At 31.3% G+C, this 23,131-nt stretch overlaps 2 protein-coding genes across 4 annotated transcripts; both read right to left on the reverse strand.

The window, feature by feature from the left end:
• Positions 1–5,161: 5,161 nt before the first annotated feature.
• On the reverse strand, positions 5,162–19,452 carry Nf1 (neurofibromin 1). Of its 3 annotated transcripts, XM_070640646.1 has the most exons (14): positions 19,099–19,452; positions 18,824–18,973; positions 18,596–18,767; positions 17,629–18,538; positions 12,890–17,573; positions 12,624–12,833; positions 11,460–12,567; positions 11,200–11,402; positions 9,744–10,202; positions 7,569–7,655; positions 6,294–6,496; positions 6,051–6,237; positions 5,833–5,995; positions 5,162–5,701 (listed from the first exon to the last, which is right to left on the reverse strand). In XM_070640646.1, exons 1-14 carry the CDS (start codon positions 19,150–19,152, stop codon positions 5,580–5,582), a joined length of 8,712 nt encoding a protein of 2,903 aa, XP_070496747.1. In that variant the 5' UTR covers positions 19,153–19,452; the 3' UTR covers positions 5,162–5,579. The 3 variants fall into 3 exon arrangements, with proteins under 3 accessions (XP_070496747.1, XP_070496749.1, XP_070496748.1); XM_070640648.1 differs by lacking the exon at positions 9,744–10,202; XM_070640647.1 differs by lacking the exon at positions 7,569–7,655.
• A 155-nt stretch (positions 19,453–19,607) lies between these two features.
• On the reverse strand, positions 19,608–23,050 carry LOC139090818 (endoplasmic reticulum metallopeptidase 1-like). The gene is made up of 7 exons (XM_070640649.1): positions 22,915–23,050; positions 22,386–22,452; positions 21,695–22,293; positions 20,881–21,640; positions 20,618–20,802; positions 19,930–20,562; positions 19,608–19,868 (listed from the first exon to the last, which is right to left on the reverse strand). Exons 1-7 carry the CDS (start codon positions 23,029–23,031, stop codon positions 19,695–19,697), a joined length of 2,535 nt encoding a protein of 844 aa, XP_070496750.1. The 5' UTR covers positions 23,032–23,050; the 3' UTR covers positions 19,608–19,694.
• Positions 23,051–23,131: the final 81 nt, after the last annotated feature.

The raw sequence follows: 23,131 nt of genomic DNA on the forward strand, positions 1-23,131 counted from the left end.
AATTGTGATATTCGGAGACATGTTATTTGTAGTTTTCAATTAACATTAATTATACAAAAATATTCAAAATAAAGATTGTGTAATTTTCTAAATTCTGTTGAATCATAGCATCTAAAATAATTAAATTACTCATGTAAAATGTTCTAACAAGTTATTTGATCATTTTTAAAATGTGTCGAGCGTTTATTAACTGTTTCGAAAACACTTCATCACATCAGCATGATCGTACTTTTTCTGTTACGAATTTCAGATTTATTTGACTTGAAAGCTTTTTGAAAGTTCATTTGAATTTCATAAATCAGTTATTCTAAATTGTACCATTCAACAAAAAAGTTTTAGTTTGTCAGGAATTTTATGATTTTTTCAATATCTGAATAAAAAATGATAAGAGGCGTAACCAGAATTATTTGTATGGATCGTAAAAATTAAGGGGAGTTGTTAGGATTTTTTTTTTCACGAATAACCTTAGCATATTTAAAATTTATTTCCTAAATACGCCCCTATTTTATCGGGAGTGGACTAAAATTATTAGAACTAGACATTAACTTGCCTTTATAATTATCATCATTAGGAAAGTATGAGTATGTAATGAAAATGTTTATTTTTGCAATTTTGTTATAAAATACTAAGCAATGCATGGTTATGCTGTTGAATAGTTGATGTTTTATAAGTTTAATCAGATTAAAAAATTCAAGTTCAAGTAAATTCATGATTGATTTTTTGCGACAGTCCCTTAGACTTGACATTACGACAGTTATAGGAAAATCAACAGTTTATAAATTATGTCATAAACATATATAAAAACTAATAGGAATAGAATGAAGGTTTTCAGTTTTGTTTTACCTTCCGTTCCTCAAGCATTGAAAAATGACAATTCCATCAAAATATGCAGTAAATGTTCTTAAAGACGCTTGTGATCGAAGTCAAAATTGGATTAGTATTCATATGGAAAAATTTACCAATCGTGCAAACAAGCTATCAACTGTAAAATGTGGTTATAGTAAAATGAGACCAAAAATATTTCCAAAAGGATTATCAACTTTTAAAAATGGAAATGATAATGATTTTGATCAGGAAGAATGTGATAACTTTTTGAAAAATCCACGAGGACGAATACATAGTGTTGACGTGATTGATTATAAAGTACGTGAAGCTTTGAACAAGCAGTTCAATGAACAAACATATATAAATTTTGAGCCCACAGATCTCAATGGTAAATTCATATTTTGCAATCGTTCCTACTAATTGTATATAAAATTATTTTCTTTAGATTTACCTGAATTAGACGAAAATAGTGATCTGACTAAAGAAAAGAAAAAGAAGGAAGCCTTACTGTCTAATTCGAATATCGAATTACAGGTAATCGATGCATGTGCAGCTAAAAAACCAAGTCAGTGGAAATTAAAGAACAGTCAGGAAAAAGTATATGCAATATCCAGTGATGATTATGACGATGATATAAAAATCATACCTAGTGTACTGCTTACATATCAAACAAAGTTTACAAAAATATCTGACAATACAAGAAGATGCTCACTTCAAGATAATTATACGGAAATATGGAAATCAATTGACATTACTTCTTAATCTTAAAAAAATATATAAAATTCTGTAAAAATAAAACTTTATTCATGAAATATTATTTTCAAAATATTTTATACAAATAAACACGAATATGTATGGCAATAACCTTATTTCAAAAATATCAGAATTTATAGGATATAAACAAGATTCGTTTAAAAAATATTAGACTTCAAAATTATTTGCATACGAGTTCCGAAAACACTCGAATGATAAATTTTTAATTTCGTCAATTATTTATTCAGTTTGAGAAACAAATGTTATTATTTAAAATTGTATCCAACCGACGATGTTTAGTAAATAAAAATTGAGACTACAAATTGCTGCACGTCACTAAAAAGTTGTAGTTTTAAAACATATGATAAACATGCTGGTGCGTAATGGTGTTATCATGTGATGCAAAAGTGTGGCAACAACTGGTTCTAGAGAATATAATTAAAAAATAGTATACCTGACCATGCTTTACATATTATCCAAAATTGTTTCTATGAAGCCTTATCGATTATACTAAACTTTCATTATTCCCGTATCTCACTTTCTAGACTGAGTAGATTTTTTTACTTTTAATATGCATTCACACTTCCGAATGGTTTACAAAGTGTGTGCTGAGCCTTGACATTGAATAATGGTAAATAATTACAAAATGCCTTAGTTGCACTGTGAACTTCTCCAAAACAAAGATCACACGAACAGATGAGCAGCATTCTCATGAGTAATCTCTATTGATTGGGAATACTCATTTAGGTAAGTAGGTTCATTGTCTGTTAAGGTTATTAAGATTAATTTTTGTTTCACTTTTTGAATTGGGATATAAATGCTTAAAATTAATTTTAAAGCACGAAACTTAAAAAGTTTGAGAAACTCTGTAGGATATTGTATTTTGTTTCAATATGTCACTTTTTGAAAAGCAGTTCTAATTGATTTATTTCTTCAAGTTGTTACTATTGAATTTAATATTTAGGTATTTAGAAAAGTTTTGGTCTTCTTTGGAGTAATATTAAAATGGTCCAAACAATTTATTCGTGTCCTCTTATTTTATTTTTTATTTTAACCATAGTCCAGGAATATGGCATGGTGAATAGTCAAGTAAATTAGACAGAAATCTACATATTTTTGATATCTGATTAATGCTTTTTGTTAGTTTGCAAATATTTTACAGAATGAAATAACTCGAATTCCCAATCTTTTACAAAACGAATTTAAAAGTAATCAAAACGAGAAAAAACTTGAAGATGATGCTAAGTTGTTGATTAGTAAAATAGAAAATTTGACAGTTGAGTATGAAAAATTGAAAAAAGATCATGATCAATTACAAATAAAAGTCAACGAATTAGAGGTAAATATGAAATTATTATAAATGTTTGAATAGCATACAGTGTTCGCTAGGGAATTGCTGAATTGTCTTTTAATTGATCAAAAATCAATATATTTTTTATTATTTAAAGAAATTAATTTCATCAAGAAAGTCAAAGTCAAAGAAAATCAATGCAAATGCTGAACAAAGTGAACCTGACGCAAACAAATCAATGGAACAAAAACAGACTCCAAATAATGTAGGTTTATTTATTCCTATTGGCAATTAGCAAGCAATTAGTCTTTGGCACAATGTTTTATTGAGACATCCTTCAATTTATAAACTAAAATCCTAACTAAAATTTAAAATTTGTTTGTGTCAAATCAACAGATTGAAAAAAATGAAAATAGCTCACAGCCTTCTTTGAACGGGCAAGAAAATAACAATTCAAATTTAAAAGAACCGCAAGGAAAGCAAATTCAAAGTCATCGCCGTTCAAATTTTATGAATCCGAGAAATGAAGCAGGAAAATTTTCACCAATAACTTCAACTATTCCGCAGAATCCATTGCCATTGGATGATATTTACAACAGCCAAAATTTTGGACAAACGCAGGACTTTTTTAAGACAGGGGCCCAACAGGTCAGTTAAAGTTACATTGTTGGAATAACTAATAATTAATTTTCATTTCTTTTACAGTTGCCAATAAAATCAGTTATTCCACACAATCCATTGCCATTGAATGATATTTACAACAGTCAAAATTTTGGACAAACACAGGACTTTTTTAAGACAGGAGTCCAACAGGTCAGTTAAGGCTACATTGTTGGAATAACTAATAATTAATTTTCATTTCTTTTACAGTTGCCAATAACTTCAGCTATTCCGCACAATCCGTCGCCATTGAATGATATTTACAACAGTCAAAATTTTGGACAAACGCAGGACTTTTTTAAGACAGAGGCCCAACAGGTCAGTTAAGGTTACATTATTGGAATAACTAATAATTAATTTTCATTTCTTTTAAAGTTGCCAATAACATCAGTTATTCCACACAATCCATTGCCATTGAGTGATATTTACAACAGTCAACATTTTGGACAAACGCAGGACTTTTTTAAAACAGGGGCCCAACAGGTAAGTTAAGATTACATTGTTGGAGTAACTAATAATTAATTTTCATTTCTTCTGTAGTTGCCAATAACAACAGTTATTCCACAGAATCCTTTGCCATTGAATGATATTTACAACAGTCAAAATTTTGCACAAACTCAAAACATTGTTAGGACTGGGGTCAGTTAAGGTTACATTGTTGGTATAGCTAATAAATAATTTTCATTTCTTTTGCAGTTGCCTTTCTATACAAGAAGGTTCTATGAGGTAATACACTACCATAAATAATTTAGGAAACTGTAATTTCAAACTTCATTTCCTTTAATTTTAGACTCAAATTCCAAGCCCTATTCAATATCAAACTTATTTATATTAAATTAATTAAAAGACATTTTCCTGATGATCCAATTTGCAAAACAATTCGGATTATTATTTGGAAACTGATTTTTTTTATTACAAATTGCATTCATAAATTGGAACATCTTTGGTTTTTTTTTTCATATTTAAAACATTTGATAAATATAAATTTATTTTGTTAAAAATTTCAAATTGTATAAGTCCTGATAAAGATTTTTTCTAATAAATAAAATAAATTCTCTCAAAATTAATGACTCAAAATAATTCCTTTAAATATTTCAAGAGATCTTTGATATTTTAAAATAGTAACAATCTTGAGTGGCAGAAAGTTTTTGACTTCAATTTCATATTTCAAAAATAAAATAATATATAGCAAGTTTTCAGAAATGCTACTACAAGTATGACAAATTTACTTAGTATTTTTCCATAAATTGTTATTTGAATTAAAGTTTTTTTTTTTACAAAGATATTGAATATGTATGTTTATAGTAATCATATGCTAGAATTATGTAAACACTTTAGATAAGATGAATGGAAATTAAGGAAAATTGAAACTGATATGAAAATTTCAGTAAATGGTTTAAGATTTCAAAATATTTTTTTTAAATTCCCGAGCAACTCAATTGAACAAGAGTTAATGTCAAATGGATCGAAATCAACTCGAATTTTATATCGAAAATGAACTAGACTCTATACAAAATTCATGTCGACTTCAAAGTTTGCAAATCCCTGCCAAATTTAAACGGAATTTACTAAAAACGCAATTTACTTCGTGACATTTCTATATATTTTGAATTTTGTTGGTTAATAAAAAACACAATGATTTAGCCTTCTTCATTTCAGTCGCTTGGGATATTATTACAACATTTCAAAAAGAATAGACGGTTTGAGGGAAGATTTTTTGATATAACCTAAAACTATTAGTACATTCCAGGAATATTTTCTATGAAGGAAAAAATTCGGGTTATTTTTGGTATGAAAATCAAATTCCATAATTTCAAATTGTAGATTTTAAAATTGATTCACAGTTCAACATTTATGTAGAATTGTTTAAAATGTTTAAACAAAAATTAATCAAATTGAATTATTGCATAGACATAGATGTAAACACAAAGTACGTAATGAAAATTTTTAAACATCTTTTCACAAGCATTAAATGTTTTTAATAGTTAATAAAATGTAATTAGTCATCATGACTTAAATTACACTAATTTAATGTCAAATTTTATTCAATTTATGTTTCATTAAATTGTCGTATTTTCGCGTTTGCTGAACGTGCTTTTGATAATGATGCTCGTCTTAAAGAGCCACTATATTCACGTTCACGATCACGATCTAATGATTCGGTCGAAAAAGCTGAATTTTATAGTTAATTTAATAGCAAAAGAGATGAAAAAGAAAGAAAATGAAAAATTTTGGTTAGTTTAAATTTTGATTATTTTGTCCAAAATTCAAATTGATTTTTATTGAGATCTATCAAGATGAACCTTTGTCTGGTGATCCTAAAGTCAAACTACTCAAACTTGATGTTAGATTATATGGTCTTGGTGATGATGGTACAGCTTGATTCTCTTCAGCTGGTAAACATGTTTCAACCATGGCTTCAAGACAATTTACAAACAGTTCAGACGATTCAACCATCATGTTGTACTGTAAAATATATTATTGTTAGTTTATTACTCAAATTTGATGAGGAATTCCATACCTTTGTAAATGGTCCAGCAAATCTCCACAAACCTCCGAAGCCACATGATTGCAAGAAATGCAACGGCTGCTGTGATGCATCTTCTGATGCCAACATGTTTTGAATAATTCCTTGAGCTGCAGCAAGGACAACTTGATCATTTGATGATCCAAGAACGTTATTGATTTTTTGATCAAGAAGTGAGTGACTGCAACATTTCAAATTATATATTAAATGGGCAGCTCAATATTTTAAATGACTTACATGACCGGAAAAACTTTTGGAAATACAACAGATCCTTCAGCCAAATATTGATATAAAACTCTTGTTTCAGTTTCATCAGTCGAATATTTCAAGAGTGTTGCAAGAACTGTCAAGACAAGTGCTTGTGTTGAGCTATCAGGCAATACTTCCGGATCCAAAAGAACATTTGATTCATTTGATACTGAAGATCGAGAACCACGTTCCTAAGATTTATGATAAAATGCCATTCATTACACAAATGTTTTGTAATTTCATTGATTTAATTTTGTATTTTGTATCAAAAAATTTTAGAGAAAGAAAAAATTCACAGATTTAAATTTAGTTTGTAGAAAAAATATAATTTAAAAAAATAGAAAAAATTCTTAGAAGGAAGAAAAAAATTGTCGGTGTAGCAAAATTTTTACTTTTTGTTTCCAATTTTTTAGTTGGCTTTGTTACTTTTTAGATTATGACCAAGCAAATTACATTTTAATAAAACTAAGAATTTTTACGTTCACTTGCAAATGGTCGCATGATTTTTATAATCTTTAAATTTCTTGAGTCGATTTGACTCCATACAAAATTCAAGTCGACTTCGGATTTTTGAATCTAAATATTCATTTAAATTTAATGTCAACTTAACAATCAAAGGACAAATTTTAAGAACGGTAATTCCCAGAGTTTTAAGGACTACGATAAACCTCTTACTAACACCAGAAGGAAGCCTCCTATTACTGACAGACATATGACAAAAATATTTGGACGTCAAGTTTAGATGTTTATAGAGATAGTATGGGATTAGGTATCGGTAATTGGCAGACGGTAGCCAGCGTTAGAGCCTGCTTTAGGAGACATCTAAGGGTAGTCATGGACCACAATTGATTTATACAACTAGTGAAAAAAGTAAATAATTATGGACGACAAACTCCGGAGCCTTCTTCATTTGTGTCGCTCAGGAATGATTCAAAATCATGTTACCATTAGCAATTAATGTTTTCAAGGCAAGTGTACAAGTGAATGTATGATTATTGTTACAATTTAATCCTTAAAAATTTCTAAATTGTTTGTGTTCATGTAAGTGTTTTAGTAAAATATCTATCAAATATGCAAAACAGATTACTCACTAAAAAATTTGCAATATATTCATAAATATTTATGTGACATATCAAAAAAAAAAAATAATTTTTTATATCCAAATTTGCACTATGATTCAATCATTATTGTTAAAAAACTTTTAAATTTTGGTTAGCGGCCGAGCTTTTTTTAAAATGATAAATAAAGCAAAACTAATAATACCTGTCGTTCATCTGCTGTTGATTTTTGCTCCTTTGTTGTTGGCACTGAGAATGATCTTTGCGTTTTGAACATCAAAACTCTAGCATTCTAGTACGTACATCAGTTTAAATCGATTTTAAATCATTTATTTTTTACGATTTTTTGTTTCAAAAAAAGTATTTTTAATCACACAATTTCGATTTTAATCATATCATGCACAACAAATTAATTTATCAAATGTATCGTTAAAAAGAAAGGAAAGAAGAAGAAAATACAAACAGAAAAAAATTAAATTAAAAAATTCGATAAGTAAAATTAAAATTAATTAAAAATACATTTAGGTAATAAAAAAATTGAGGAGTTTTTTGTTTTCGAAAGCCATAATTCGATTTTTAAATGAATAAATGATATCACAGATGATCCCGTCCAACAAATATATTTTTTTTCATTATATGATTACAGGAAAAAGCGAAGCCCAAAAAGATCATGTTTAATAATATGCAGAAAGAAGAAGTATCAGTAGTGGTAGAAGTAGAAATGTCGCAATATTGATTAGATGAAAATATAAGAAAAAACAAGAAATAAAAATGATGATGAAAATTTTATACCTAGGAATGAAAAAAGCTATGCGAGTTAAATATGTGTTTGCTTTTTTTTGGAGGAATCAAGCTATTGGGGCAAGCAAGTATTACACGAATTGGAAAATAATTGAGGGTTCAATCAAATTGTGGAGAAAAATTCAAGTTCAAGATTTTTTAGGAACTTAATTATTGAATATCAGACAATGAGTTAGACAGTCACGATGCCATATAACTAGTATGGTCGTAATGACCAGTGTGACCTTGTGATCATGTGTATCGTTAGACACCATGTGGTACAGGCAATAAGAGTCACCATCACGATGCCATGTGACCATGCTCATTGTCTGTCAAATTCTTCTACAATTGTCCTTTTCTCGAATTTTTCCACAAATCTCTTGATGCATTTAATCTTTAATTAGGAGCGGATCAAATCTACTTTAGTGTGAAGAAAGGATGAAGCATGAACAAACACAATTCAGTTTAATGCGAATTCTCTTAATTAATTTACTTTTTAATACTATAGAAGAAATGTGAATGCATTAGAAAAAACCGTGTAAAGTAAGAAAATGCTCAATTGTGACTTAAAACTGTGACTTTTTAGGAAGAAATAGAATAGGAAAGTGTGTATCCTTAAGCAGATTTTATCTAGTTTTGTATATAATTTGTGTTCTTGTGATTAATTGTAATATTTTATTGATCTTTGGCTGTATTAAAGCGTCGTGAAAACTGAAATTCAATTCAGATAACTCGTAAAATAAATGAATAAAATGATAAATTTATAAATGAATGAGTAAAATATGAATTTAATTAATATCTACGAAAATTTGACGTTATTCTCCTTTCAAATCTATCAGTAATATGGATTAAAATTTAATTCCATTTACTTGTGTCATAGAATCACTTCAAGAATTATGTAAATTTAATTCTGCAAATTGATCTGACATTGATCTTCGCATTAGAGGTATAGCTAGTTGACAAACCGCTACTCAACAAAATTGGTAATTCCCTGCTTTACATTTAACCCAATTAAATATTAAGTCCAATGAATTTGAGTTTAAATCATTGAAATTTAACAAATTTTTGAAGCTGATCATGATGAACAATGAAATTTGAAAGAAAATAATAAAGAAGTCCAAAACTACCTTAAACTAGTGCTTATTTCAACTACAGAACTTCATCAACCTTTTGAATATTTAAAGCAAAACAGCTCAATTTAATTTGATCATTTAATTTATAATTTTACTTCACGTTTTTTGTGATTTTAAAATCAAATTATGAAAAATTATTAATAACCCAATAGCTGTTCTATTAATCCTGATTTTGCAAATATTTCTAACTAATTTGGAACAAAATAAAAATTGCATAAAAATGAAAATAGGTTTAAAAAAAGGAAGAATTAGATATAAGTATAAAATATCTAATACAGCATTATATTACATAATATACATAATATATATTAGCCATAAAAATGAACATTAAATTTATAGAGAAGGATAGAGATAGAGAAATAGACAGAGACAGATAAACGTGTATGTATTTGGCATAGGTATTTAAAAAATTTCTGAAATTTTCTTCTCATTATCATTTGAAATTGATACAAAGTTAGTTTGCTTACTTTAATATTTTTCTGATGAAGACAATCAATGAAATCATCGCTGGGATTTTGAATTTCAGATGCATCATCGAGGACCAAACTAGTATTGTTATTTGAACAACAGTTATTAGTCTGATTTATGCTTGTATTAGGAATTGTTGTAGTGTTGTTCTGATTATTACTTAAATTATTGTTACTTATGTTATTATTAGGATTTGATTGAATGTGAGAAAGCATCTTTTGCTCATTCGCCGGCTCAGATGAGGATCGACGATTTTTAAAATCATGTCTCTGATAATGAGGTGTCTGATTGGCATTTATCAAGGAATTGTGATGGGCATTAGTCGCTGTTGTGACTGTTGATGTTGTTGATGTTGGGTGATTATTAGGACTATTATTTAAATTACTACTGACAGTTACATTTGATTGATTTGCCAAATCAAGGCTTCGCCATATCTTTCCTTTAATTACTACCGCTTCCTGAATTGTGTGTGCATTATGATCATTATTATAATTTATGGAGATATATTTACAATTACACGAATATATAGATATATATATATTTAGGTCCATCAAATATTTTTCGGTTTGGGAAATGAATAAATGAAAATAACAGAATAAACTTTTTATCGGCAACATATCATGTCATTAAAAAATATAAAAAATTAATGAAACATTTATGGAAAATGCATTATGGAATTGATGATAGTGACATTAAATGAGTACGTTAATTCAATGAAAACACAAAATTCCAAAATTAATGGTCTGTGAAATTTTTATCCATCAAAGTTTCGTTCCTTGGTCTTTCTGCATTTTGGTAATAATCTTTTAAAAGCAGATATGGTTAAATAATTGATATATGAAGACATCAGACTTAAACGAGAACAGCGATGAGCAACCTTTTATTTTTCGCGGCACACCTTGATGACAAGACTCTACCGACACTAGTGTACCGCGGCATACAAGTTGCCCATCACTGAACTAGAGTGGCAAAAACACAGAAAGACCAAATTAATCCAAGAATGGATGCTTAGCTTTCTTTTGATATTCTTCACTAAATTAGTCAAAATCAATCAAAAAACGCAACATAAATAAACAAGAATATGTTTTGTTACAAAATTAATTTTTAAGCCAATTAACTCAAACATAAGATTCATAAAACTTGGAAACAATAACATACAATTAACATTTTTTTTTTTGCAAATTTCAAATCAACTTTTTCAATCAGTTAACTAACAAAATAAAAATTGTAAAAATAGGAAACTAAGAATTTAGAGAACAATAAGCTCAACTTTTGACTTTTCAATATTAAGAAATCAATTTTTTTGGTTACTAAGACACCACATCCATCAAATGAAAATTTTTAAATCTTTTTACTTTTCATAATAAAGAGTAGACAATGTATGTTTATAGGAAACTCAAATATATGGAGGAGAAACTTCATATAATTTAAAATAAACTAGTAAAATATTTTTACCTGATGTTGGACTTTATGCTGTTGTCGAGCATATGCTATTGCAGATTGATCTAACATATCCCATGACTTTTGACGTCGAACATTTTGATTTCCTGTTGTTGCATCAACTGGATGTTCATTCACTGACTCTGTTGGTGGCCATCGAGGAATTGTATGTTTGACATGACAACGTGATCGGACTTCCTCAGAAACGCTTACAAGAGCTTTAAAAAATTAATAAACATTTATAGCTATCAGGATTAATAGTAACTACAATTTACCAGTCAAATATGCAACAGAATCATGAGCAACTTCAAATTTATCTCGACGACTTGGTTTGGCAACAATACCAAGAAGCATTGTAAGTACACGAGTTGTTCGAGACACAGTTGTCGGTGTTGGATGTCTAAATCCTTTAAGCAAATGTCCAACAAGAGCAAAATGGAAGTTGCATTTGAATGAAAGTCCAACAGCATGATCTAGTTGCTTAAAATGCCACTCTAATGGTTCACGTGTATCCATCATTACATCTGCCAAGTTTTGCTTATCAAATGTCTGCTGTGAATTTAGGGTATGTAGATTCTGTTCAAGAAGAGCTAATCCAGCTGCGTAAAGTGTTGATTCATCAAGTTGTAATACAGAAACTGCGACCCAAAATAGTGCTCTATGTATTGTAGATTCTGGTCTTAGTAATGGTTGTAGTCTTGTTAAACACATAATAAGAGCTTCCAAAAGCTGAATATCATTAAAACTTTCCAATGCTTTAACAAGAATTCTGAGCAATTGTTTCACATCTGAGTCAGTGATTGATTTACTAATGCAACCAAATACAATCAAAGCTCTTGGCTGTAAAGCAGGATTATAGCAAAATGCAAAACTTTTTGCTAATGACGTCCATGTTTGCAACCAGTCACATTCGGGAATATCGCGCATGCATGCTTCCATGATTTCAAGTAGCGCATCAGTAATGACCTCCAAAGAAGGAAGTGCTAATCTTTCACGATCTAATGGTGGCTGTGAAACTCTTTCATTACCCAACCAGCGATCTGAGTGATGACGACATGATGATCTGAATGCAGTACTTGCTGCTGATTTAACTTTGCTGATTCCAAAGAGCAAGTAAAATTTAGGTAGAGAGAATTCATCAAGTGAAAGTCTCAAAACTCTTTGAGTCTCTTCGGCAAATGAAGGTTTGGTGCATGTGCATAATGAATGAATAATATTGATGACTAGACCATGAGTTGATGCTCGCATACTTAGAGAGCCACTGCAGACAAGAAACGTGACAGTATGGAAAAGATATGGAAGGTGTCGTGCAACGTCCAAGCAATTATTGAACGACAACATAAGAAGATATCTGGCAAGAATGGCAATGTCATCCCACATCATCTAGTTGAAGAAAATCATATTAATATTTTATGGATCACTTAAAAAATAGATCTTACATGTTGTTCCAAGTATTGTGTCGGTGATAAACACGTTTTATCCATTACGCGACATAATCGTCCTATGACCTTTTTTGCAACTAATTGAACATTTGCACTGGCCAAAGCTACAGCTGTGTCTGCCATAATTTCAACTTGTGGAGATCCAAGACCAGAACTTACTGATTTATGAATGAAGTTATCCAGAACCATATCAATTAATTCGGGAATCTGGAATTAAAATAATTAGTTGAATAGAGTCAACGATGGATAATAAAAATTCATACCTGTCCAATATTTCCCCAAATTTTCGCTTGAATCGATGGATACATTTCCTTTTGTTCAATTGTCAAGTTAATTAGCTTTTCTAAAATTTGTGCAACTTGCTTTTGTCTCTTTCCTTCATCTGTTGGTTTGCAGAATCTCACAAGATTAGCTAGCCATGGTGTCATATACTCAAGACACAAATGCTTTAGTTCAATTGTACTCCTCTGGAAACCTTGAATACATTCTTCCAAAAATTCCAAAGTCAAATGAGGCTCATTTGTTGCTAGCTTTTCAGAAATCTCCTTAATAAAAATAGTGTTGTTTGACGGAATACAGAGTCCTTGTGTCTCCAACAGCTGGCCTTCAATTTTCAAGTCGAACGTTGCAGTCAATGCACATAGTAAATTATATGCAGCTGTTCTCAAATTCGGATCTGATGAGCCAAGATTCAATAATGCCATATTTAATAGTGTTCCAGGAACATCCTTTGGTCTGATTTTCTGATGTACAGTAACAGAATCTGGTTGACTTAATTCCCATCTGTTTCGAATATGAATTACCGCTTGGACAATATTATCGCAATCATTATGGATAAAACTGAGTTGTGAACTTTCATTAGCTATTGATAATGTAAATTGATTATCATCAACAAGAGTTATTTCCTCAATTTCAGATGCATAGTAAACATCATTCAATAAAACAGAATGTGCCAATACTTTAGTTTTCTCAGCAGATGCTATTTGTAATGCAGTTGGACCAACTTTAATAGACACTTTTGTATCTTTATGACTCAGTTTTAAAGCATTATTAAATACTTTTAAGTCTTCATCGAGAGACAAAGTTGCACCGGGTAATTTTTGCTGTTCAACATCTATAAAATCGTTCAGTTTTGATGGCGCATCCAGGAAAACGAGTTTTCTATTTCCTCTTAAAGGGGCCAAAATTCGGTCATGAAATTTAGTATATTCACGGACCCATGAATTACAGTTATATATGTATGCTGCATGAAGATTTTCGTAAGCTACCTCTGGTAAAACATAGAACCATTTTTGTAGAAATTCTGTTCTGAATCTGTTATCACTGCAAGTATGAGTAAAATCTATTACAACCTCAAATGGTGCATGAATAAATGGCTTCAGAGTTAAAATTACGTGATATATCAGCAAATCACCATTTGTTTCACCAATTTTATATCTCCTTGCAATGTAATAAAATACAGGAAATCCAGCTTTAGATGTTCCAGCTTGATAAAATATGTTCATGGACTTTAATGTCTTGAATTCTTCTTTTTCATGCATTTGATGTTTGACCATAATTTCCTCGAAATTTGTTGAAGAAATATCTATTGAACTCCAACGAGCATAAGATGAGAACAACATATGAGAATCTACATTTACAGGTTTATGTTCAGGTGGTCCTAAATAAGCTAGCAATGTAGCCATTTTATCAAAAGGCCGTCGTCCGACGTGCTTGGTATCACGAGAACTTGATAAATAATCTCCAATACGTTCTTGATGTGTCCACAATAAACGATGTAAAGCCAAGACATTTGCATCAGATATAAAACTCATACTATGTGAAGATGCTTGATCAACTGTCTCACAGTCGGATGCAATTTGTATGAAGAATCTTCGGCATGGTTCAAAATGAGCACGAAGAAAATCGTTGAAGTAGAGCATGTGCTGTTCTTTTGAAAATTCGACATGATTTGCAATATTTTGTAGTATTTTAGACAGCAACATTAATCCACGTTTAATATGTGATGGAACTTGTTTCGATATAATTCCCAATTCTTGAGGACTGACAATAGCAGGATTAATAAATCTCAAAAATATTACAGTACCAACATTGGTAACATTATGTTGCAAGAGATTTGGAAATCGTTTGCTGAGTACCTGATAGAGACAATGACACATTGAACGTAGCTGAGATGGAAACCGATCTGCAGAATTAACAATGGCATCAAAGACTTTTTGTGTCAATGCAATCAAGTTTTTACGATTCACGTCAATATCATCTGTGGTAGGTTCTAAGCGTGCTGGATCAACCTCAAAATTAGTGTTAGGGTCATCAATCAATGGTCTTATTAATGGCTCAAGTAATGACTGTAAATAACTTGCACCATATATTTTAAAGCAAAATGCCATTATTTTACTGCCTAATGAGTTCCCACGAAAGAGTGTCTGCATACAATCTGATACTTCAACTTCTCTGTAAAACATATTCCATAAGAGTGGAGAAAGGAGATGTTTGGCATCAAAAAGTGTTACGAGAACTCTGGCAAGTTCATCCATTTGAGATGTAGTTACAACATTAGCTAATGCCATAGCAATTGGTAATTCTCCTTTGTCACTAATCATTGTCACCAATTGAACAAGCTGTTCAAATCTATCTGCAATAATTGTTTCAGCAAGGCATTCAAATTCGGTTCCTTGTTGCAATATTTGTGTTAAAACTTCCATAAAAGCTGCACGAGTTTGTAAGTCCTGGTTATATCCGAGATCAATAGAATGCATCAAACCCGAGTCAATGTTTGCACTTAGTAAGTTTGACATAGCTTGAATTGTTGAGTTTCTCAAAGCTGTCAATTTTGTTGCTGCAACTCTTGGTCTCGGTGGCATCATAATAGGTTGATTGCTCGGTTCCTTATCACTATCTGATATATCTACACAGTCATTCAATAAATTCATAAATAATGTAAAATATTTCAAAAATAATGCAGATTTTGCATCCATCAAATCGCCACGATCAGATTCTTCAGGTTGTAAAGGAAGACCTTTCAATAAAGCACCAACACAAGCCATACATGCTTGATCTAAATCTCTTGTAATAACTGTAACATCTCCTGAAGATGGTGGAGCTATTTGATGACTTGTTCCCATAACCCAATCTGTCAAATATTCTACAAGTTTATTTCGAAATTTCATCTCTTGCCTAAAAGCAAGATCATCTCGTCGTTTCATCATAACTTCAACGAGCTGACATAATTTTGTTTTAATGTGAATCGCATGTACTGTCATGTCAAGATGTCGAACATATCGAACAATTGCAAGCATCATACCTTCAATGCTTGTCACTCCTAAATGCTCATTTGCCATTGGTTCATCTTTACTTTGCCGTCCTTCTAATACTGATTTCATGATATAAATTATATGCTCGATAAATTGTGTATTTATATCTGTTACTACAACTTGACCTTGCTGATCAAAAAACTTCTCAACAATTGATCGTATTTGATCAAATAAAATTGGATACATTTGAGATGACATTTCCTGTCCAATTAGTTCTTTGACATGCTTTTGAATTTGAGGTCCAAATTTTTCGTTGTTACACACAAGAAGACGTAATAGTTGACCAATAAATTGTGTTACAGGACAATATTGAATCTCCTGTGTTCCAGGTAAAGATCCAATTACAGACACCATCATCATCGATCCTCTACCTGAACTTGAGCTTGATATAGAACTTGTTGATTGTACTAAAGAGCCAAGTGCCATGTTTTGTCCTTGGATAGCTCGAATGGTTTTTGGACGTTGCAAACAAACGCCACCGAGTGCTAGAAGGAACCATGTCATATTTGCCCATTCATTAATTTGTTCCTCTAAGTCATGCTCTGATGATTGATGGCTTGCTCTTCTTTTACTCACACTTCTATGGAAAACTTCAGTTTGTCCATCTTCAAGTTTTCCTTTTGGATACGTTTGAAGAAGCTTGCATAATTGCTCCCAATTTCTGTAAGTTTCCTCCCATGCTGGAGAAATTCCATTAACACAATGCTCAATTTTCCTCAATAATCCCATAATAGTTTTTTGAAGAGCAATTCTTCCTTGTGTATGTTCATAGAAGCAATATCGACTCTCACTATTTCCTGTTGTAATAGTGCTCGATGCTTGAGCCAACTCTTGGTAAAGATGATAATTTGGCAATATAAATGATACTGTCATCTCATCTGATCCAGATCTAATTTCAGCTTCTTCACATAACAGCCCAAAACATGAAAGTGCAACAATCACTGCATCAAGATCTACAGACCATAAGTACATGAAGAACACAACCTCTAGTTTTATGTGCGCCTGACGACATATTGCTATTTGAGATCCACAACTGGCATAATCTTTGTGACGTTGAAGGAAAGTATTCCGACAGATCAAAATTTCTCTGAGCCATTTCAAGACATCAGTGTAGTTAGCAATTTGATGCTGTATTAATTTTTGTGAGATTGAAAACAGTACTTGCGAGGATACATCCCAGAAAGTATTGATTGGAGCCTCTGGGTTCCACATTTCAATTTTTTCTGGTGAATGCAATGCAAGTAATGCTTCCATAGCTTCTTGCGCTACATCTGGCATCGTAGGCTGATGAACTAAAGACACTAGTCCATTTATTAGTTCTAAAGTAGAACTTTGTACTTCATGACCTGCCTTTCCTTGGCTGTTAAGTAGCAACATCGGATCTGCGTGAACCAAGCGCACCATTAACAATAAGAGAGCTTTATGTGCGTGAGTTTCATCAGGTCGGATCAATCGTGACTGATTATCTTTCGATTTAAGAGAAAGTGATGCAATCATTCTGAGTGGTGTATGTGCTATATAGCCCTGTGTTGCTTTATTCAATGTATCAGTAAATAAAGCTCGTAGTTCTGCTGATCGAGCATAGACCAAATCAATTTGTGGCCACCAATTTAATCGTGGTTGTGTTACAATCCTAAAATAAAAACGTAAATTTAGAGTTGATTTTAAAAAAACATGTTAAGACTTACTTCAGTAAAGAGCTGACGATAACATAATGAAATATTGATGGTGATGTCAGGCTCAAGCAGACTTTTAAAGCTTCATTGTTATGTGGCTTAATTCGAAAACATGAGACCCAGCAATCAATCATTAAATCAATATCTTGAAGATTATATGCTTGTCCTCTTGAGAAGGGTTTGGATACATTAAACAGCAGAGCTTTCAAATCATTAATGACACTTTGAACAAGTTGAAATGTTACATTGTTTGAATCATTTATATTGATGTATGTGCTTGCTTTGCATAGTTTGATTGCAGCAATTGCAGCAGATTCAGTCATTTGTTTAGATGATGCATGTGAGCTCAATCCTTTCTTTATGCCTTCCATAAAGTGCTTTTTCTTAATATGTCGTGGAGAACATGGTGCACCACTGTCTGCATTGACAATTTCTTCGAGAACTTTGGGACTCAATATGAGCAGAAGAATCTGTAATGGCCAAACAGCTGAACGACTCTTTTTATTTTCAGCATATGAGTCAAGTATGTCGAAGAATGTTTCACAACACTTGGAGAGTTCTTCATTTGGATTTCTTTGTAAATCTTCAAATTCTTTTGGATGAAATTCAATCCAATTCCACATAGCTTTTTCCAATGAATTTAGAAGAACCAGATGAGCGGACTTCTTTAATAATTTAAACTTTTGAATCACTTCTGTTAATAATTTTGTAAGTTTATTGACATCCAAATCAATGTGTTGTATTAACTCAACATCACTATAGTCAGGATTCTCCTCCGAACATGCACTAAGTTCTTGTAAACGTGCAGAAATTCTATTGAAAACAGCACCAAAATGATTTTGTGAGAGAGCAAAAAGGACTTTTGATGCAAGAGCCTTCAGCGAAGGTGAATTATTTGGCATATTTAGGTCACTTTGTACGTCTAAAATGGAATCACTTATGAATGCTTAGGATCATTAATGAAAATGGGTAAAAGTACCTATAAATTGGCAAATTTCTCTCAGTAATAATTTTACATTCATTGCTTCCTCGAATCGGGCATTATCTTTTGACTGATTTGACAGACATCGTTCCAATGTTTGTAAAATTATAATCAGTGAGTCATAGCCTAGTCTTTCCGAATCATGGCCTCTGCCTTGTGTGGGTTGATACTAAAAAAATCAAATATCTAGTATAAAGTCATTCAATAAATCCAAATCTATCTTACAATCTCATTTACTCGTTGAAGCATTTTTGTTAATCCAGATATAACTAATGAAAATCTATATCTAGAAATTTGAATTAAACTTTGTTCGATTAATGTTTGTTCCATATTAATTCGTGCTTGAGTGCTTGTTGTTCCTGTGCGATATGGAAGCTGAAATAAGAAGAAGAGAAAAAAATCACCTGTAGAAATATCTTATCGATTTTTTTGTGCGACATCTTGGAAAATCGGAAAATTTTGGAAAATCTTTAATATCATTTTAATGCATTGTTTTTAACCTGTTCCTCGAAGCGGCCGAGTAAGCTGTTGGCCCATTCAACAAACTTTGCCATTTTTGTAAAGTTCTTTTATGTTTTAATATTAAAAATATAAACAAATGTTTAAAGGGCGATGACAAAATTAATTTTTCAATTTTTTATGTATAAATTCATCTTTTTTCAATTTAACTCCATTGATTTATTATTCATTGCACATTAAATCACATTATTACGATATTTTAAAAGATTAAAGTGGCAACATTCACAAGGAATAAAATTTTTTAAAAAATTTTTCATTTAACTCGCAAAAAATTTTCCACTTGCTCACTTTTGCTCAATCGTAGCTCAACACATGCGCAATTTATTTTCCCGCTCAAATTTTACTCTCTCGACAACTTGTTGATCGGTCTCTCTCACCGGCATTTTGCTCAGCTCTCTTCACGTGGATGCTCTCTCATCCATGTGCACATAGCACATGTTATTGATGCTATCGACCCTAATAGCATGTGCGATATAAAAAAATGCGCATGTATTGTTTTGAAATCATTTGTTTATTTACATTTTATATCAAGTTCAATGTCAGTTTTAATTGCTTGTTTATTTTGAAAGAACAATACTTAAATTTGTGCAATTTCATATATGGACGAGTCAACTTGGTGTACATATGAAAAAGTGTAGTCAGGAAATTTATTCAAAACGTATGCAAATTCTGCTGTTTTTGCACCTTGATCAAATGTCGAGTCAATGGTTACTACGACGAGTGAAGCAAATATATTTGTAGTTGGTGTTCCCTATTGAATTAAGAATTCAGATCAATAAATTTAATTAATTAATTAATTTTATAGCATTTACCTTTAGCTGAATTTTAATCGGATAAGACTCATCGGTGCTGATTCCAAATGTAACTGTGGTAACAATGTGACGTTTCTGATTTTGATTTACTGTATTAAAATCAATGTTACTAGATTCAAACTCTAATCCATCATCCAGAGTCAATGATAATTGTACAGTAGTCCTTAGTTCAAGTGCAAATTCTATATCCACAATCCCTCCATTATTTGATGCTTTAATAAGTTTATATTTTGTAGGCTCAATATTTGGTTTCGTATGGAAACCATCAATAGCAATAACTCTTTCATCTAAAGCTCTATGTTGGAATGCACATCGATAATATTCAGAACATAGCTCATCATTTCTCATGTACAAAAATTTATGACCGTCAAATGCTTCCTTTAAAGTTCTTATTCCATTTCTATCCCAAGCATAAATCATCATATTACTAGTTGATGATTTTTCATTTCCAATGGGATCATATATCGTTCTTTTTATATGGGTAGTACGGAATCTTTGTAATCTTGGTGCATGCTGAGCATCACTATAAGGGAATCCTAGTGGTGTAAATGCAATGATTGTACATGTAACAAATAACGTTAATAAAGAGCAATATAGCACAGCTCTTAGCTTAACCAATAATGTCAGTGGAATCTGTGAATAAAAGTTTTTAATGCTACTTCCTTTTCATGTTTATTTTTATACTTACAAAGTAACTCATGCACATAACCATCCACAATACACAAATAATAGCAACCAAAACATCAGGATTTTCATAGTATTGCTTAGCAGCAATTGGGATGAAAAGGAGAAGGATTTGCAGTGATATGTAGCATAAATATAGGAACACGACCGAATGTCCAATCATATGAACGACAAGCCAACTTTGTGAAGCTGTTAATATAAAAAAATAAGAAGATAAGTGATAAGGAATTTAATATTCGTAGCTATGAATCATAGCAATAAACTCACTTGTTTTTGACAAAACTCTACACATCAAGTATGTCAATAGATAAGTGCATAATGAAACGAACAAGTTAATCATAAAAACATATCCAATTCTCATTCCCATAGCAGTTAATGTAATTGTTAAAATTGCCCAGAATAGAGTAACTCCGTTCAAACTAATCTTTACTCTGTGTCTCATTGATGCTTCACGGTATTTCTTTGTCCTAAAGAAGCAAGCACCTAATAATTGCATTCCATGATAAGTGGCAATTTGAACAATCAATGCCAAAGAACAATAAATGCCAATTGACAAGAATGTTGTGTTAAACCAACTCATTGTATTGTCTAATGAATTCATCAATGATGCCATTCCCCAGCATGCAAGTGCAGCCAAAACAATGCTTACGATTATTGTAACTAAAGACATAATTGTTTCGAAGATTACAAATCCTAGATTTTCCATTTTAAATTTGGTCTGAATCACAAATGGAATTGCAAAAGCAAGAATACTTATGATGTAGTTTAATACTGCTCCGACAGTTGCTGTATATGAAACGAAGAATAATCCCAAATACTCAAAATAAATTGAATATGTTCCTTCTGGTGGATCACTAAGTTCCTTTGAATTGGCAATTTTCTTTGTGAGTGCAAGAATATTGTTTCCAGTATGCTGTACGGATTCTATAGTGATGTAGTCAATGCTATCGTATCGAGTATGGTATCGCCATCCATCTTCAACATATGCAAAATCTAAGCCAGGTACTTCGCCGTAGTCACGGAAAATCTATATTGGAAATATATATTTATGGTTTGGCTTTGTTAGGTCAATAAATTTTACCTGAAAATCAGTTGCTGATGGAATTGCACCGCTATCAAATAACTCTTCAGAAGCTACTTGACCGAAGGGTCGAGGAACACTTTCGCGATACATTTTTACTAGCCAGTCGTGTTTAGGTCCAGTTCTAAAAAGGATTTCCTTTCCACCACTTCCAGTAGATTCTAAATTAATATAAGCTCTAACATTTTCGCGCCATTTTTGTTGTGTTATAAAAGCATGGGCAGCCTGAAGTCCTGTTTCTTCCGATCCATTAAAAAGAAAAATTATTGAATGTTTTTGCTTTGTGGAACTTTGCGATAACACCCTATAGATTTCCATCATGACACAACAATTTACGATGTCATCACTAGCACCAGGACTTCCAGGGACTGAATCAAAATGGCAATTGAGCATTACAGCATGATCAGTTTCTCCTTGTATGCGAACGACAATGTTTTGCAAATTAAAGTAGTTATCATAATAGCTGAATCCAGAAGAAATTTGCCGGTCGATTTGTATGTCATCAGGATTTGTAGCATTAATTCTAATATCATTCACTTGTTCCAAGATGTATTCTGCAGCTAATATCTCATTAGCCTTACTACCAACCACTTTTGGACCTTTGAGATGTGAATAGAGAAACACGTGAGATAAAATAATGACAAACATTAAGTATGAAGTAATATTTATCCGAAATAAATGTTGTTATTACCAAAGTCATTGAGTACTTTTAGTTGCTGATAAGCTCGCTCAGCGATAAATGACCCAGGGTATCGTTCCTATAGAAATTTAAAAAAATGATAAGCCATGATAAGATAAGGAAAATGTTTTATTTTAAGCGCATTTCGGATATGATTTCGTAAATGCAGATTATAGTTAGTCATTAGATCTAATGATTAGAGTTCAAGATTGTAAAGTGAAATGAGGTTTTAAAAATAGAAATGAACCAATTTTGCCAATTAATTTTAATATCGCCACTTATACCAAAACAAGATAGCCTAAGATAGCATAATCTATCGAATAACAAATTTGAGTACAAAAATGCACATTTAATACGCAAAATAAACTTACCATAACAAATTTTTGGTAAATCATCCAAAATTCGGCTTAATACTATACAAAAGTGACGGAACTATCAAACTTTACATGCAACAAAAAGCGTTTACGATGCAATAAATGAAAATTATTGTAAAATTGAGCATTTAATGATACTACATTAATAATTATTCTAAATGACTTACTTCTTGGGATTTAAGTATTGCCTTTGTATCCAATCGATGCAAAAAGTAGCTTGACATAAATCCTAATCCTACAATGTAAGCTAGGAAAAATAAACTATAAATTTCTGCCATCAACATCTTGACGGTTTAAAATTTCAAATAGGACTAATATAACTCATTTATTGGTACTTGGGAGTAATTAAAGAGAGAAATAATAATTGAGAGTCTTTTTAAAAAT

This window comes from Chironomus tepperi, unplaced genomic scaffold (assembly GCF_022539635.2).
Source record: "Chironomus tepperi strain 1889 unplaced genomic scaffold, CSIRO-AGI_Ctep_v1 contig_219, whole genome shotgun sequence".
NCBI lineage: Eukaryota > Metazoa > Arthropoda > Insecta > Diptera > Chironomidae > Chironomus > Chironomus tepperi.

Coding starts and splice junctions, on each gene's coding strand:
- Nf1 (XM_070640646.1), bottom strand. CDS start 19,152: ATGGCAAAGTTTGTTGAATGGGCCAACAGCTTACTCGGCCGCTTCGAG. Junction 12,834..12,889: donor TTTGGGGAAATATTGGACAG/GTATGAATTTTT, acceptor TTTTAATTCCAG/ATTCCCGAATTAATTGATAT. Junction 5,702..5,832: donor TTTAGGATCACCAGACAAAG/GTTCATCTTGAT, acceptor TATAAAATTCAG/CTTTTTCGACCGAATCATTA.
- LOC139090818 (XM_070640649.1), bottom strand. CDS start 23,031: ATGTTGATGGCAGAAATTTATAGTTTATTTTTCCTAGCTTACATTGTA. Junction 22,453..22,914: donor CAATACTTAAATCCCAAGAA/GTAAGTCATTTA, acceptor AAATTTCTATAG/GAACGATACCCTGGGTCATT. Junction 22,294..22,385: donor AAAAGTACTCAATGACTTTG/GTAATAACAACA, acceptor CACATCTCAAAG/GTCCAAAAGTGGTTGGTAGT.